General features: G+C 40.9%; 1 protein-coding gene and 1 long non-coding RNA gene across 5 annotated transcripts in view; both read right to left on the bottom strand.

The window, feature by feature from the left end:
- Window positions 1-13,150, bottom strand: part of METAP1D (methionyl aminopeptidase type 1D, mitochondrial) — a 46,986-nt gene extending 33,836 nt beyond the window's left edge. Inside the window, exons 1-2 of one of the 4 annotated variants that reach the window (XM_065068752.1) lie at window positions 12,849-12,908; window positions 8,278-8,365 (exon numbers count right to left, since the gene is read on the bottom strand). In XM_065068752.1, the coding sequence (XP_064924824.1) occupies window positions 8,278-8,282 (5 nt within the window). In that variant the 5' untranslated portion in view covers window positions 8,283-8,365; window positions 12,849-12,908. Of the gene's footprint in view, window positions 1-8,277; window positions 8,366-12,848 lie in introns of all 4 variants that reach the window. The other 3 variants (XM_065068756.1, XM_065068754.1, XM_065068755.1) reach the window with 3 other exon arrangements.
- On the bottom strand, window positions 2,788-6,646 carry LOC135579856 (uncharacterized). The gene is made up of 2 exons (XR_010473678.1): window positions 5,050-6,646; window positions 2,788-4,218 (listed from the first exon to the last, which is right to left on the bottom strand). It is a non-coding gene; the product is annotated as an uncharacterized LOC135579856 (long non-coding RNA).
- Window positions 13,151-18,029: the final 4,879 nt, after the last annotated feature.

Below are 18,029 nucleotides of genomic sequence, written 5' to 3'. Positions count from 1 at the left end.
TCACGTTAATTACTGCAATAGGCCTTCGTGGTTCAAAATGAACTTGATTTAAAATTGAAACAAAGCTTTAAACAGAGGTATTTATGGTTGAAATTCCTAAGTAAACACCTTTAAAATGTGAAAGTTGGAGGCTTTATACAGCTGGTTAGAGTGCCTGGTTATTTGTTATCTAAAGCCAAAAGAGAACAGTACAACTTTCAAAAACACTCATGAAAGTTTTCTCAGGCTGCACGCTACAGAGTGCGTCTGCCAAAGACCTCTGAGGAGCTCTGAAGAGCCCTTTATTCCCCTTTTCTAAAGCTTCCATGCAGTGGAGCAGTCTGTTGAACACTTCGTTTTCAACATTTTCCTCTTTGTTCAGAAATTAAAAAGAGAAAGACATCTATCTACTGATTTGGAAAGGACAACAGCTCTAAAAACAGAATTCCCCACAGAATTGGTCATTTAACAAAATAAACAAACAAACTTTCCATACTTTGTTTCTATGTCATAAAACATTTCCAGATTGTTTTCCACTAAAATAATGTTTTTAATATGAACTATCTTAAAGGAATTAAAAAGAAACAAAAAAAGAGTCAAGCTTCTCTTGTCCAGGAAGGTCTGCAGAAACTACCTCCTAGGAACAGCCAGTGATCATACAGATAATGCCGTTTGCCAATGAAGAGTGCAGCTTGTAAATGTTACCTGAAATGATTTCTCCTAGACCCTTTTAAAAACATAGCAAGATAATGCAATAACTAAGACAAAATAGAGAATTCTGACACTTCTTATCATACTAAACATAGCCACATACTATATTTTCCTGCCTGAATTGCATCTAATAAACTACAAGACCCCACCCTGTGGTATATGAATTTTCATGCTCACTCTCTCACATTTTACAATTAAAACATGTACTATTCTGGTTATGTGACATGTATTAAAAAGTGAAGGGGACTGCTCTTATGGAATTATATATGAGTGTGAATTTTTTTAAGACGTGGCACTTGTTTCTTTCACATCTCTAACCCAATGCATAAACCAGGATTGGGGCCAAAGTGAGTATTTTATTATACAAGCCAGATAGACTATGTGGTGCTGATACATAATAAACAAGATGCAGTTGTTTTCAACTTGTTTTTCAAGGAAACCTTGAAATTTGACAGCCACATCCAAAGACTGTGAAAAGACATTTTTTTAGAAAGCAAGTTCACGTCAATTTGTTCCAGCTCCTGACATGGGAGTCAACATCACTGCTGGAGGATGCTTAGCAAAACCCATGCTCAAAAAGCTTGAAGATCAATGAACCAAGAGGTCACAGGCAGGCAGATCTGCTCTCAGACACAGAGCAATGTTGCCCCATCTGTGGATGTTTCTGTCAGTCTGGCAGGCAGTTCACTCTGGTGTTTATCGGAGAAGCGCCTGAAGAAGAGCATCTTACCGCGCAGCACTGGCTGGCAGCGAGTGCCCAGGGTGGAAGAGTCCCTGGGGCAGGAGCGCCAGGGAAGCCTGGGTGCAGGAATGCCCAAAGTGAGGGACAGGTAGATGAAGGGCTGAGAAACCTGTGCAACGTGGCAAGAGCTGCTGAGCAGAGGTGGTGCAAACAACAGGAGCTTTGGTGACAACTCTGGAGATGGACGGAAAGGTCAGGGACAGAAAAGTTACAGCAGTTCAGACAGAAGCATAAGAAGGGACAGAAAAATAATTTGGTAAAATGGGGTAAGGTAGAAGATCTGGGAATTTGGCAAACGAAACCAAAGACATATTGAGAGGGTAAGAAATGATTGAAAGAGAAGAAACTCCTTTTATATAATAACCTGGTTTTAAAACTTTTGAAACAGTTCCTCTTAAAAAAATCTTCTAGAGTCTGTTTTCACTCTAGATAATACCGAAGAACAATGGTGTGACCTGAATCGCTGAACACAAAATATGAGTGACTTTTCTTAAATGGAAACTAGAACTCGACTTCATACAGTGCCTTTCATACTAAGTGTGCAACAAATTGCTTTAAATACTGGCAGGCAAACAGCCATTATGCACTCAAGAGCTCATACATAATACTACTTAGCATTTTTATAGTGCTTTTCATCTTCAAAGTGCTTTACAAACAACTCATTAATCTCAACCAACACACCTGGAAGGTAGATAAATATCTGCATTGTAGGTGTAGAAAGACAACGAAAGTTCAATGGTTTACCTGAGGCCACCCAAACCATCAGCCCCAAAACCCAGGTCCCACCAGGAGCAAGTGGGAAGTTCATGAGATCCCAGCAAGTGGGAAGTTCATGAGACACAAAGGTGAGATTTGTGACCTAGGTTCTCAAACTGATCTGCCACTGAGCAGTGAGCTGACAGAGCCCCTGTGCTGCCAAAAGCCTCTGCCTCCCTCACCTACTTATTTCATAAACTGCTGCACAGGCTCCAGAACAGGAGACTCCTACAGTTCAGACAACAGAAACCCGAGGCCACCGGCCTCTGATGCAAGAAAACAACTTCACTCCTTAGGCATTTGCTAACTAACAAAAAGAAAATGAACTTTGTCCAGCAAGAACAGTGACTCGTTCCCTTGCTGGTGACCGGAAAAATATTCTTAATGTGATTATACCACAATTGTACTTTTACCTTTTTGAAGTTTAAAAAGATCTGATACGATTTTTTTTTCATGCTTTTTTTTTTTTTTTTCTTTTTAAACATCAGAAATGTCAATGGTGCAGACAAGAAGCCTGGAAGATATGAACTGTAATACAATACCTGGACTGTGCTACAGCAGACCCTCTATTCCCCTACCCAGAGACAAAGAATAATGAATTTTTAGTAATGATATCTTTATTTCAGATGTTTGTTACTCACTAGATTTAAATAAGTAAATCTGAGAATCCTTATCTGTTCAGTCTTCACATTCATGAATGCAGAGCTTTACAAGTTCTCCAGCCACTGTAGTTACTCCCAGGGTAAACAACTCACGTTTAGAAAAACAGTCAGATAAACTGTTACAACAACAGAAAACCCCAAAATAGTTGAAGGCAAATTTTCCCACACTTTTTCCTAGTACATAAGGGAAGAAAGTAATGGTATAACATGTTAGTAAGGTAAATATGAGCAGTAAAAGATAAAATGACCAATGGCAAAAATGTATGTAGCTGAAAGAGTAATGAACGTGTTCTGTCTGCCTCTCCAGTTGACCTGGAAATCAAAGCTAGAACAAGAAGCAGCTTTTAATCCCTCTTCTTCATCTTAATTTTTTAAATTTACAAAAGAAAACAAACTAACAAGGTCACACAATCCAAAACAACATAAAGATACAGGTCTTGATCATTAAGCAGAAACCACGTTACCCACATGTAGAAGAATTTTAAGATAATTATTTCATTTGCTTTAAAGTGGGCTCGTATCTGACTGCCAACTCCATGCTTTAAAAAAACAAAAGATGTCAGATTTACAAATCCTGAAGAAAATAAAGGCATAAGAGCAAACTAAAAATAAAACAATACAGGAAATGCAATTAAATTTAATTAGACTAAACATTAACGCTCACTGTTGAATCATAAAAAAATTCTACAAACATTTTCTAAATGAAAAAATCCACCAGGATAGCATTCTGCAGCTAAAATAATATATAATGTTTATGTAACGCAGCTTTTATAACAGAATCAAACAGATTAAAGGGAAACATACAAGAACAGAATCAAAATATGCAATTGCCTCCACTAAAATCTGGAAGTATGAAAATGATAACGCAGTAAAAAAACTTCACTTCATGCTAACACTAATGCTGCAACATTTTTTGTTATTTTGTTTAATAACTTGTCACTTTATTTGTAAGCAGAAATCAAGAGATGTCAGAGTATCTTCTGTTGCTGCCTCTGTTCTTGCTCTTCCCTGCTTCTGTTTTCAGTCTGGGTTAAAAAGAATCTTTTCTCCTAATTACCAATGAACTAAAACCAGATTTTACTCATGGCGAGGTACGCTACCCATCAGTACAAGGCAATACTACACAACAACAACAACAAAAAATTAAAAATGCAGGAGGCGAGGCCTGAACACAGTTTTCTTTCAATTCCCTTGGGAACTGTGGTACTACAGGTCTTGGATTCCGGCACAGAGAGGATCATGTTCATCAGCTACAGCAGCTCCTCTGGGCCTAAGTCCAGGTAGACTGCTTGTCTAAACTCGATGAAATATAGGCGCCATCAGGTAACAGTCGTGGTCAGGGAGACTCCAGAAATGTGTAACTGAAAACTAAAAAATGAAATTAAAACACTGCTCTAGCCAAAGAGCCTCTTCCTACAGGATGCAATAACTGTAAGGCAGAGAGTGCACAATGTACAGGCTGCTCCTTCTATACCTTCTCTTTTCATATACGTAATATGAAAGACTGGGCACACAAGTATAATTTAACAAACACTGATTTTACATAGAAATACTTAGGAAAGAAACCACGGTGATAAATGCACACAGCTTGAACAGGCACAATGTCAAAAAGAAAAAAAAAGAAAAAGGAAAAAAAAAAAAAGGCAATTGCCCTGTAACCTACTCCCCCTCCCATCGCATTACTTCAAAATATTTTCAAATTAAATTTTAATGCTAATAAATATTGCTAGATTGACAGCAGTGGGATGTGGTGTCTAGAAGCAATGCAAGCTATCCAGGGTTGGCACATCACCACGTCAAACTGTCACAGAGAAAAAGAGGCAGCAAGTCTGTCTTGACAGTGGTGCCTTTCCACGTGCTGTAGGAATGTGCTTGTTTGAGAGTGGGGGAGAAGGAAGGAGGAACAAAAACAAGGGGGAAAATTACACAACCCCAAATGGAGAAGATCACTGTAACCAGGGGTCCCACAGGTGGTGTCAGCATGGAAAAGGCCTTTTACAGACAGCATGCACAAACAAGTACTGCTTTGAAATCATAGTTTTCAATGGACCAGCAGATCTATCACCGAAGACTGCTCAAAAATTCCTAAGCTTCCGCTTAAATTTCCTCAGGATTCACAACCATTACAACCAGAACATTATATCTAATATGACTGAATACCATGGGAAGGAAAAATAACTTAGGTTTCACGACACAGACCTCCACTGCAGCTTTAGCACCAGAAGAGATTCAAAACGAGAAGCAGCCAGTCTTCAGCGTGACTTCAGCAGAAACCCAGGTTCTCTCCAGCGTAAGAAATAAAAACATCATGACATGATGGTATGGCCATTCAACTACTGAAACAGTTGTTTTTTTTTTTTGGTAGCCTCAACCTTACACTCCAACTCCAAGTCTACATAGAAAACCACACAAGAAACGCAGGGAAGCATGTCAGACCAGCTCAGTTCACTATCCCCTACACAACTAGAGGACACCCACAACACACAATTGCTAAACTTCACAGACACATGGTATGTTGATTTTGTGTATGCCTTTAATCCAGCTCCTGGTCTAGGTAGGGTAATCCAGTGCAAGAGCCTGAGTAAAAGGAATGCGTTGTCTAAATGTAGAAAGCTCCTTCACATACGTCCATGGTTAAACTGCAGGTTAGCCTTGTAGCTTGGGAGCACAGGCGTCAGGGCGGCCCCCAGGCCCCATTTCATTCTGTCAATGCTGCGCTGCCACCAGACCCTCCACAAATTACTCCCTCGGCACTACAGTTTCTCCATCCATCAGCCAGTGCTCACAATTTCAGTCCCTTTTGTCTGCCATAGCTTCCTGTGCTGCCAGCTCTCGGAGGCAAAAAAATGTTATATTATATACTCACAGGGCATCTGATCCTGTGATTTTGGTTAGAGGAGTTATCTGCTCTAAAATATAATATAATTCACAATTTGAAGCCCAGAGTTTCTTTAGGGATGATTCAGTTCTTCGTTCTTTCTCTTCGAAGGCTACATATTACAGTAAACAAGCTTAGAGACCAGCAGAGACCTGTGATACACTCTGCTGCTATTCCTGACGTTTTAAGTAATAGAACATGGAAGAACCAAGAAGCCAGAGACTTCACTTGCAGTTTGATCCTGTATGTAGGCTCGGCAGGGTCATCTGGTGTAGAATTTAAGAGTCTGTATCTTTCTTCTCTTTGATTTAACCTCTAGAGATTGCAAAGCAGTATCCTTTATTCCATTGATTTGCTGTATAAGTACAGAGAAGTTAAATCCGTCATTCGCTTCCCTGCAGAGCCACACCAAGAGTTGTGTGCTTGTTAATGCCACATTTGTGAGCCTGAAGAGACCTACCCCTTTGGTAAAAGACAAAGTTTTCCTTTTGTGCTGTCCAAAGCCAGCATGGAACTGCGCATCTGGAATACAAATCACAGACGTGACTTTTCACCCTATTACATGGTATTATGTTGAGCCTTGGCTTCTATAGCTGAAGCCAGGTAAGGAAAAGTCAGACAAGGACAACAGCCTCTGGCAGGTGACACAGAAGTTGTTCATGCAAACAGGGAGTCCTCCTTGTTCAGCGACATCCCCACGTCTAACTCTGAGGACAGAGAACACTGTAAAACCTGTTTTGGATACATGTCAGCAAGTCAAGTCCCTATGATGGGGCATCCCAGTTTCTTGGTAGAGGCTTTTCCAGAGCTTTCTGGTATTTTCTTTCAGGGCCGGTAGCCAGATGGACAACAGCCCTTATGGAGAATCACTGCACCAGGGCGGTGAGCTGCTGCAGACAGTGGCAAAGTTTCAGAGTTCTGTGATGGGAATGGAAAGAGAAAGCAGTTCCTTTCTGGTTAGGGAAAGGTCCAAGTGAACTTTAAGGAAAATGTTGCAAAATTGAAAATTACACATGTAAATACATATTTGCAAAACAGTTCAATTGCCTGCAGGATTACAGCTAGGCTTGTCTCACTTAACTTCTTGCACCTGTGCAATATATTTGTCACAAGCTCAGTACTGGCAGATGTAGGGCACTACCTGGGCTCTGGCCACCCAAGACGCAAGGCACACAGAGCAGAGGAACTATTCACAAAAGGCTGAAACTAAGTATTCTTCAGAACCTGTCACGAATTTTGTCTCTATGTGTGTTTTAGTTGTAACTGCAATGGTGGCGCTCCAGCACCAGGTCAATGGGCACCTTCCTACAAAAAAGAAAAGACCTTTTATGTATGGTGATGAACGGCTACCTGAGCAGGCATGGGCCAGCAAAGCTGCTGCTTTATAAGCCACCCTCCTCCCTCCTGCATCAAACAGGAGCAGGGAGTTGCCAACCCGGACACAGCTCCCACCGCGGCGGCTGGTTTTCACCTAGATCCACAAGCTGACCCCTCTCAGCCATGGCTGGATATCTGCGAATGACTTCCCTTCGTTTAAAGGCAATCTTAGCTAATGCTGATTGAGAAACCACACCCTACAAATCCACCCACAGCCAGAAGTGATAGATCTTGTCAGAACAAAGGGACTGTGTGCTGCCAACAATACATTACCTCTCAACTGAAAGAAGAGAACAATTAAACACTTTATTGAAAGGGGAATATTTTTTCTCTCATGCCTCAAACCATGAAAGTGCATGTCTCCCCCAGAGTTACTCATTGCTGCACTGTTGAAATGGGAATAATTCCTTGTCTGCTTGATTATTTTCAAGGCAGGGATGAAACTGCCTTAGGATCATTTGAAAAATGCTAAAACTGTACTACAATCAAGTGGTTTGAACTTGCACCGTGCATCATTTACAGCTGATAATGCTAATGTTAAATTCTGGAGACATGAGTCTGTCTACAAATTAATGGAAAATGTGAATTAATATTTTCTTTCAGCTAATTGCCCATCTCATATATTGCACAGTGTAGCCAAACATCATTTGATCTTGAAAACTCTAGCAAAAGTTTTAAATCACTTTTTCTCATCTGCCAAAAGATGTCAGAATTACAGGACATATTTCATTACCATTCTGGAGTACTAGTAGACATTTAGTCAAGTCTCCCCAAAACGGTTATCTGTATCTGCTATGGTTATTTTTTTGAAAAGCATTAGCTTAACAGTATTTAAAGTCATAATTGATTAATTTTTTGAATTGTAAATTTTTAAGTTTCTTTTCAACTGTGATGAAGATATGGATGAAGAAATACTTTTAGAATTTGAGTATTGATAGTGCTAAGGAGATTTTTATGATCTATTCTCAACAAGAGAATAATCTTGTATATGTTGAAGTTTATGGCTAAATACACCTATCAAAGGGTAAGCTACAACAATTTTAAAAAATAAATGTAACTCCTATTTCAAAATGCATCAACAAAAAGATGGAAACATTGATACATTAGTATATGGCAGTTAAAAATGTGGCATACATGCTTTGATTTCAGAAAAAAAAAAAAAAGAAAATTACCTCATTTTGAGTCCTTTCTTCACTTCCTCTTAAAAATATTGAACAGTTTTCATTTCATGAGACTGTGAACGTTCTCAAGGGCTGCAAACTAACAAAACGCAAAGTATGGACTGTGTGTATCAGAATTACTGCTTAGTAAAGATTCTGCAAAGTTTTTACGGAAAACTCAAGAGACAAGAGTCTTTTATGAGGCAGTCATTACTGCTCCATCTTCTAACTCAAATTCACTCAATTTCTTAAGTTTGGTTAAATATTTTATGTCAACTCCAATTCCAAAGCAGGAGGAAAAAAAAAACAGGTTCCCATTTGGACAGAATGCACAAACCAGCTAAATATCAATAATGATATGTATCAACTTCAAATTAAGGTTAAGGTAATGGAAATTACATTCCCCTAAAATACAGCTTGGTACCTTATTTTTCACAGGGGTGTCCCCTGCTTCCACAAGGACCAGTAGGCACCCTCAGCTGTGTTCATGGAAGAAAGCTGACCACAGGTATTTAATAAATTCTGGATCATGAGTAAATATTTAATAAGTAAAATAAATATAAAAGGAAAGGAAACTAAGCACACTGGGCAAAGGATGCCTCATCTCAGCTCACATGCTGCTTCTGCTAACAGTTCAGAAAGGTGCCAGATTCTCTGCAGAAGGCTGTGTGGGTGAGGAGGTGACTCTCTGGCCAGTCCTGGTTCCCGCCTATGGAAGAAGTGGGGTAGTGGCAGCAATGGGATATCAGAAACTGCTGCAAAAAAGATTCCCAGAGAGTGAAGACAGTTCTCTCCCCTTGCAGGTGGTGGAAACTGCAATGGTTTTGGATAGATACGATTCAGTAAGGTAAATGATTTCATCTTGATCATGTTTCTGGAAATCAAAAAGCCAAGGAAATGGAGATTTGAAGAGATTTACGGCAGGCACTTGATTTATTTAACCACTTCCCAGCTGGAGACTCCATGGCACGCTCTGTACACTAACATGCAGAGTTCAATATAAAATGGTAATGTAAAAGCTGACTACCAGTTTTACCATCGTCAATGGCAAAGCCATGTCTAATGACAAAGAAAAACACTAGGTAAAATTAAATATAGGCACTTTACCTACAGGATGTAAACCAAATCACCTCATATTGCCTCAGTCACTTGCTACACCTTCTTCTATTAGTCCACCCTGTGCAGGGTCTGAACTAATGTTTCTAACTTCTGTAATGCTTCAGAATAGTTTGACAATTTCCATATAAATACCTTGCTGGAGAAGTGTTTATTATTCCTTTGAAATACTCCATTTTGCCTAGACTATGAAGTACAGACAACACTGAACCATGCATTACTGACAAGACCCATGAACCAAACTGGTGATCTATATAGCCCAAATAAGAATGTTCTTTAATATTTAAAAAAACCCCAAACAAACGGATTTCTAATGAGAGCTGGCACTTCAGACAGACTCAGAAGCGCAAGGATATGAAGCTGTACTGCAACAAAACCGAACTCCAGCTATGCCCCCCTCTTTTTTTTTGAAAGAGGTTTTAAAAACACATTTATGTATTAATATCTCCAGTTTACTAAGGGAGGGGAAAAGAGTAACATTCTCAGAAAAATCTTGACAACAAACATTTCTAAGGCTCTGCATCCGCAGAAAAGTATCTCTCAACATCTCACATACTGTGGTGCTGGAAACAGCTACAGCTTTTACACAAGTGTGGAGTTTCCAGGTTTACTGGCACCCATTTAGGAACCTGCATGTGTACCCCCAGTTCTGCACGTGGCTTAACAAGGCATGTATGAGCAAATGGACAGCCTGTGCATGCAGACTACATGTCTAAGAGATGTATCACATATGTAAGAGACGTATCACACACCATCATCCTACTGTAGATTAACTTTAAAAGTCTGGCCAATAATATGTCACACAGATTATTACACAATACTTATTCATTGTTAGAGATACAGAAGCAAGATAAGAAATCATTTTATCAGCAATTAACACAGTAAGTAACTCATTTTACAAGGGATGTCTTATCAACAATTATTTTCCAGTGGCTGAAAGTCCTGAAACTTCATTACAAGAAATTAGGGGCTTCTCCTCTAGTAATTTATTTGCCTAAAAATTAATAAATCAATAGGAGATTGTTATGCCACAAACCATTTAAGCTGTATTTGTAGACATGCAGTTCTTTGATGTCTTCTACTTTATTTTATTACTCAATGAAGTATCACAGATACAATTATTGGAATACCTGAAACTGTCATGATATGTAATTAGACCATGTACAAGTCAATGGATCACCATAAAATCCACACTATTTGTAAGTACAAGCCATGACAAGACACACCGATTTGATGTGTCCACGTTCTGGATGTTTCTTGTTTTTCTTTTACAAAATGGTAAATGCAATTCACACATTCGTGAATCACCTGTAAAATTCTTTTCAAATACTGTTCAAGAAGGAGTGACAGCTAAAACTCAGTTCAACCACTGCAAGGCCACTCTGAAGTCAGAGCGTGCAGAGTTTCACAAAGGTTTGTGCAAACCGCTCACACTCTTACCAAGTCAGGTACCTTCTCCTTGGGTTGACAGTGCTGCAATTCTGACACATTCTGCAAAGAATATTCCAATGAACTCTCAATATACCTACTGAAAAGACACAGACTGTCCTTTTAACTTCCTGTGATCTTTTGTCCAACTTATTTTCTTTTTTCAAATATAATAAAGATTTTTTTTTGCTAGCCTAAGTCATTCTGATATGTGGAGGAAGTGTTTAACCAGTATAAAAACTTCCAAGATCTCTGCTGTTCAAATGCACTTATCTAGAAACAGTTCCATAATAAAGAAAACTTTCCTTTCATAATTTATAAAAACATAACAGCAGAAATAAAGAAAAAAACCCACAAAAGAGGCTATAAAAAGCAATTTTTATTCCATTTAGGTAGAATAGATTCCCTTAGGTGAGCAGAAATCTAATTTAAATTACTTCTGTCTTTCAGTATTTGCAAATTAAATTATACTGAACTGTCCAATTCAGAGAAAATTGGATTTAGTTTAATCAGTCTTGTCTGAACTATGACAGTTTTGCTTTTTCAACTTCTGGAAATGCATATCCACTGAGGGAGCTGAACAAGGTTTGATGCCTGAAGGGACGGTGTGAAGGCTTAACAAATTTAAACGGTTTGGCTCTTTTAACTGGATGACAGACGTTGGGTTTCTAGGTGTGGAGGGGGCCAGAGGAGCCGGCAGCGCACAGACACATGACCAGAACAATATCCACAGCAAAAACACGGCAGATACAGAACTGCTGAGGCAAATAATGAAGAACAGTATGAAGCTGCACACCAAATTTTAATCCATTTAAGACTAAAACTAATAAACTATTGTTTGTGTGGTATTATATACTAAAAAATGTGATTCTGTTCCACACACTTGCACACATGTGAAAGAGTGAAGGTTTTGACAGCTGTTAGAAATAAGACAAATAGGAGACTCTGAAGGCCAAATGTTGGGGCTCTTCCCAGAGTCCAGCTGAGGCTCAGATTCCAAAAGTCCAGTCAAACTGAAATTTCTTTATGGGAACATGAGCCACCGAAAAAAAAATTACATGGCACTTCTGCCCTGGTAAATCCAGGATTAACTATGAAGAAAAGGTCTTTACATTCTCCAATGTTTTTCAAGACTGCTGGATAGAATGAAAAGTAAAAGTACAGTATAAGATCAGGATCAACAACATGAGAAAAAGGAATTGATATTTTGTTATGCCAGCTGAAAAGCATGGCAATATTATGCTTTAGCTGAAAACACAGCGCAGCTTAATATTTAAGTTAAGATTAGTCTGGGATCACTCTGCCCCATATTACAACACTAAATGTATGACAGTCTCAAAAAAAAGTAATCATATAAGTCTCTCGTCAAGAGCATTGTGAGGTATTTCCTTCTGTTCACACATTTAAGATTTTACAATAAGTGTTAAAAAGAAACACAGAATGGTGCCCCACGAGCTTCCAATCTTATTTAACACAAGACACTGAAACGCTGAGGGAAAGGAATGAGAGACAAATAACATTACGTCCATAACGTAACACATTTCTCAGTGGAGTAGAGCATCTTGTACAATTGTTCTCACGTGTTAACAAGTCACTAAGACACACGGGAGTGAATCACTTGTGACCGGTGACGTGGCAGAAAAGCTGCTTTTGGGAGGGCATGGGAGAGCCAGGGCCCTGAAAAGCCATCACATACACCGAGGCACCAGCGTGCAGTAAGTTCTGCGGCTGAGTGGGTTGGCAGAGGAAACACACGCGCTTCTGACAGATTACTTGTTGCCAAGCACTGAAATTATCGCAGCAAGAATTATCCCAGCAAAACTGGTGCGGAACGCTCCCGTGTCTCACCCGCGCGGTGCCCCGGGCTGCTCACCCCCGCCAGCCGGCGGGCGCTGTGCCGCTCTGGCCGGCGCCAGCCAGGGCAGGAGCGGTGACACCGCACAGGCGGCAGCCGCGGCCCCGCCGGCTCGCGCGCGCCTCTCCCCGCTCCGCCCCGCGCCTCCCTCCCGCGCCCCAGGCCCGCGGCGGCGCGCGCTCACCTCCGCTCCGCAGCGCGCTGACAGCTCTGGGCGCCGCCATCTTGCCCCTGCGCGGCAGGTCACGTGGCGGCGGGAGGCACGGCGGGCGGCAGCGGGAGAGCTCTGGGAGCCTCGCGCCAGGCGCGAGCGGGACGGGGCGGGCGCGCGGCCGCCTCGCGCGCGGCGGTTGTTGAGGCAGCGGGGGCGCCGTGCGAGTCCCGGCGCGTGCCGTGCCGCCCCTCCCCCGCGGGGCTCGGGCGGGTGCGCGGCCCCTCAGGGAGCCGGGCGGCGTCACCCCGCGCACCCGTGCTCGCCGCCCTGTAGCCCCCGCAGGGCGCAGCTCGTCAGCCGGCGGGCACGGAGCGCGGCTGCTCCTCGGCTGTGGCCGGAGCGCCCCCTTCCCGCCCTTCCACGATGGCTTTCAGCGGGGCGGTGGGGCGGCAGCGTGGGGCAGGGCGGGCTGTGCCTGGCAGGGCGGGCTGTGCCGCGGGCCCTCAGCTGTCACTGCCGGTCCGCGCTGCCGGGCGCTGGGATGCCCAGCGAGCTTCAGGCTGTGCCCCTACGGTACTGCGGAACTGCCCTTCTCTGTACCCCTAGCACAGCTGGAGACTGCACCGTTGCAGGCCGTGCCAAGATGGAAAGTAAGGTAAAATGACACCTGATGAGATTCAAGCTTCTGGAAGACCATACAGTGTTGCAGAACTAGGAATGACTTGAAGATGTAGACACTTCTGCCCCACAGATGAAATGTGTACATAGCTCTCACAAGCAAGCAGTGGCTAACAGTGCCCACAAGATGTACCTGGGTGTCTTAGCAATGCTGTTTCCTCACTTACTGCAGACACCCAACTCAAGGTTCTATGACAACAATGTACTGCATAAAGCAATGACACATCGGTTCTGGAGTGAGTGTGCCAGAGAGAATAGCACACTCACATCTGTGATGAGTAACTCACTGTATTTTCTTGAATTGTCAGTGAAGGAGAAAAACAAAGTGCTCTAAGTTAGCCCAGTCTCTCCTTTCTTATGAGAGTCAGTAAGTATTTCCTACTTAGTGGAACAAGAGGCACCATTAGAGAAAATAAAGTGAACATTTGGCTTTCATCTGAATCCACCAAAATTCCATTTTGTAACTGGAAACTGGTTGAGGGCATAACAAAATGCAGAAGTTGGAGACAATACTAGTTATGCTGCTACCACCTTAAGCATCAGGTTATTTCACAAATACTTGTAGGTACATGCTATCAGTTAGACTGGACCAATTCCTTTTGCATATCAGAAACCAAGGGGGGAAATCAATCAAATTACAATACATGACATTCAAAGATAACAATGGTGAAAAGTCATTATTCAGTCATCTCTATGCTTAGATGGAGGTTTACTCCTTCTATTAAGAAATATAAATAACAGATACAGGCTTGTTAGGAGCTTTATATCAGTAAAGGAAGTATGAGTATCTCAGAAAAGGAGAGACAGACCACATCCTAACACAGCAAACCTGAAAAATCGGGTGTGTTTGTGGGTTTTTTTTTTTGAGAAAACAAATATATGTGACAGATACTTGCTTATGAGATAGAGATTTTAATATTTTACCATGCTGTCTTTTTATCAACTGCAAGTCCAAATTACCCTAGCAAGCAATGTTTCACAAAGCAGTAGCATAAGAAAAATATTTTTGCTTGAAAGCTGAGATCCCATACTTTTAGGTGATAGGCTTATGAATATAATAGGTATTTCTAGTTCTAACAGTTTGATACTGATGAAATCAGGTCAGAACTGACAGTGGTAGAAAAGGTAAAAATGGCAAAACATGCAGCATAAGATTTTCAAGCCTTCTAGTGTCTGACAGTCATACAATATGATAAAGGAAAAGCATAAAGAGCAACAAAGTCTCAGTGAGAGACAAAAGGGGATTGAAAAAGTGATCTATATAAGCAGACATAAATCCTTCGTATAGACATTATGGGCTGCTTACCCTCCTGCTGAGATTGCAAAAAGAGACAATAGGTCAGTCTTGAATTGCCTATACAGCCACATAGCAGCTTTGTGGGGTGTTAGGAGGCACGGGCATTTGCTGCCCAAGATACTGCTTCAGCTACATAGACCTATATTCCTCTTACTGCATCAGCTAAAGTGTCCTTCAAATTCTGCAGCTTCAGGATGCTTGCTTTCTCCATTCTGAAACTACAGGTATTCTGTTTATTTCTTCAGGTTATTAGTTATTGAGCTAGAAGTTGCTTTCTAGTATCTGCAGTAGGTAACTTTTGTGTTTCAAAATACATTAAAGGGAACAGTTTGACCTCTGTTTCTAAACAAACACTTTTCAGAGCTTACCTCTTAGGACAAAATCTTGGATTAGTACCATTGACAATAGGTTTGCACAGAAAGAAAATTTGTCTCTACCAGCTGAATGAAATTCATCATTTTAGATACTTGACTGAATATTCTTAAAGTAGATCCCCTGCTGCTGTGACTGGATTGGTAAGTGACAGAAGGCCAAACCAGCATCCTGATGCCTGTAGCATCTACAATGAAAAACTTTAAATATACTTACAGATTATATGTACATTCCGAAAATATTAAAATGCACAACTTTTTAAATGCTATATCAGTATGTTGCACAAAGTTCTGCTTGAAGTTTTAGTGAACTGACTAAAGAATCTGAATTTAACAAAAATGCAGAAAAAAGTTATAAATTAAATCACATAAACATATTTTTTGCTCTAAATTCCTGCTAGTATATAACAAATCAAAAGAACAGCAGATTAAGATAAGAAACCTAGGGTAACAGATGGTAAATTTGAACAAAACCAGTTTGTATCTAGGATTACTTTAGTGTTGTATTGTGTCCAGAATAGGAGAGGGCTCTAAACATTCAGTTTCAGCTATCCAGTTCCAACACTGCTTAACATCTAGAGATTAAAACTTGCAACTAAGCCTCACCATTCATCAGCTCACAAACACACAAAATGGGATCCCCCCAGTACATAATTGCAATTCTATATAGACAGCTGTTATTAGTGCACAGGTCCTCTCTCAGCATGCAAAAGTCAGACAACACTAGTGACAGCTATGCTATTTAGTGTGCTACACTAACAAGTATTTGTTTAGAGGTCCCTGTTCATCATTATGTTCATACAGAAATATAAGAGTTACACAAAACTTAAAGTTTTATTAACAGTATTAAACTTCTTTATTTCATAAATATGACTCACTGAATAGCTGGAGTGTGCACTTCAGAGACAAGAATCCTGCATCTCCCTTGTAGGTGAATTGTGTTATGCTGTTGAAAACCATGGAACAAAGTATCCAGGCTGGCAGGACAAAAAGCTCAGTTTGTCTAGCAGCATCCACTGAAACACAAGTGCTTAGTCAACTTTACCATGAATGCTCGGTCTCTAAAGTGTTAGTTCAAACAGACTCACCCCAAAGGCCCAAACTAAGCTGCCATATGCTCTCCAAGCAGAGGTGTCAGTGGAAGGATCACTGGTCTCTAGCTGTCAGATACAGTATTGCCTTTCTCTCTACCAAGGGCAAGGATAGTCCAGACACTTCTTAGATCACATCAGGCAAAGTCAACAGGGCTAGTTTAATTTACTGATGAAAGCTGTTTCAGATAATTGGCTTAATTAACTGTAATGGATTAGGGAGTACTTGCCTGGTCTTTCCAGGCAGCAGTGCTGCAGAAGCTGTGATCTGCTGCAGGATGGCAGGACTCAGAGTTTCTACATCTCTAAGAGGCTGCTTATTCATAGCTTTGGTACCAAGAATCAGTAACAAGATAGTTGCTGTAAACTGGGTCATAAGTTTTACTGTCCACAGGCACATCCCAACAGCTTAGAATGTTCCCAGCCCGTCCTGGAATGAGAACCCATGCTCAGCCAAAGATTGCACCTTCACCACTAAGGGAACCGGAGGTGCTAGCTCACCTCTTTTAATAGTGCTAACATAAAAGGAAAAAAATATTCCAACAGGTCATGAAAAGATTAATCTGCCCTAGCCACTGTGTGAGAGAAGTTTCAGTATTTGTCCAAGGAAAGCAATGTTGTCCTTTTGGCTCAGTAATCCTTTCACATCCATCCCACACCATCAATTGACTACAGCAACCTTCACTACCTCGAGCATCAAACCTACAATTCATGATTGCTTCTCAGCCCTTTTGGGACATCCACATAACCTGAGGGTGATGAAAGCAACAGATATGCCAGACTCTTTTGCTTTTCTATGCTGCCCCTAGCCAAAGAAAAATAACTTATGAAGAGGGAAGCAATGTCCAACCTCTCTTAAGTGGGCAAACAGCCCACCAGGCAGCGTTATTTTCTTGTTAGCCCTACAGCTTCTTAAAAGGCATAAGCTTCTTCAGGAGTGGTTTCAGCCTTAGTAACACAAAGAGCTCAGGCAGTGTTAGTGTAGACTTCCCAGACACCCAAGTACCCTGGACCTCCACACAGAAATCAAATGAAAGCACAGTTCATCTTTCCCTCTTCTACCTTATTACTGCCACCACCCAAGCACATGTAATAAGAAACCAAAAGTAACCAAACAAAAAACAACTCACCCCAATTCCCCAAATCCCAGAACTTACCTTCAGGCTTACCACTACAATCAGAAGTCTTTTAAAAGAAGTTATTATTGAGTATAATAGCTTTGGACACTGCAGTAGATGAATGACATATACAGACCAGATATCCTAGCCAAAAGAATCAAAACTCCTAAAAAGAATTTAATAGAAAATACAAAATAAAAATCACAAGAGGTATTAAACATTTGGAAAACATCACACTTTCTCCACGTCTTATCAGATGTTAGTAGAGAACTATCAGTCTATAAACTCCACTTTAGAAAGCTAGACCTGAATTCCATTAGGACCATGAAATATGGTTAATAATTATATAGCAGAATTTATTCCTTTGAGGGACCAGAGACAAGATATTTAAGAACTAACCTCAACTCTGAAAAGTAATGCATAGCAGGATGGAGTCAAGAAATTATATAAAGGCACTTGCTTCCGACAGATTTGGATGTTTCTTGTGCTAGCTAAAGCATAAGTGCTTCTGGAGTCTTTACAGTGTCTTGGCTGTTTCCCCAACTGAGTTTTCCCAAAATCATGAACCTGCAAAGTTAGGGGTTTGAAAAAGAATATGCTCAAGCCCCTTCAGAAGCTTAAGCAGAATGGGTCTGATAGCTTATGGGAGCAGGAAC

The sequence above is a fragment of the Columba livia genome, chromosome 7 (assembly GCF_036013475.1).
Source record: "Columba livia isolate bColLiv1 breed racing homer chromosome 7, bColLiv1.pat.W.v2, whole genome shotgun sequence".
Taxonomy (NCBI): Eukaryota; Metazoa; Chordata; class Aves; order Columbiformes; family Columbidae; genus Columba; species Columba livia.
The sequence above is the reverse complement of the archived record's forward strand: the minus strand, read 5'-3'. Positions and strand labels throughout refer to the sequence as shown.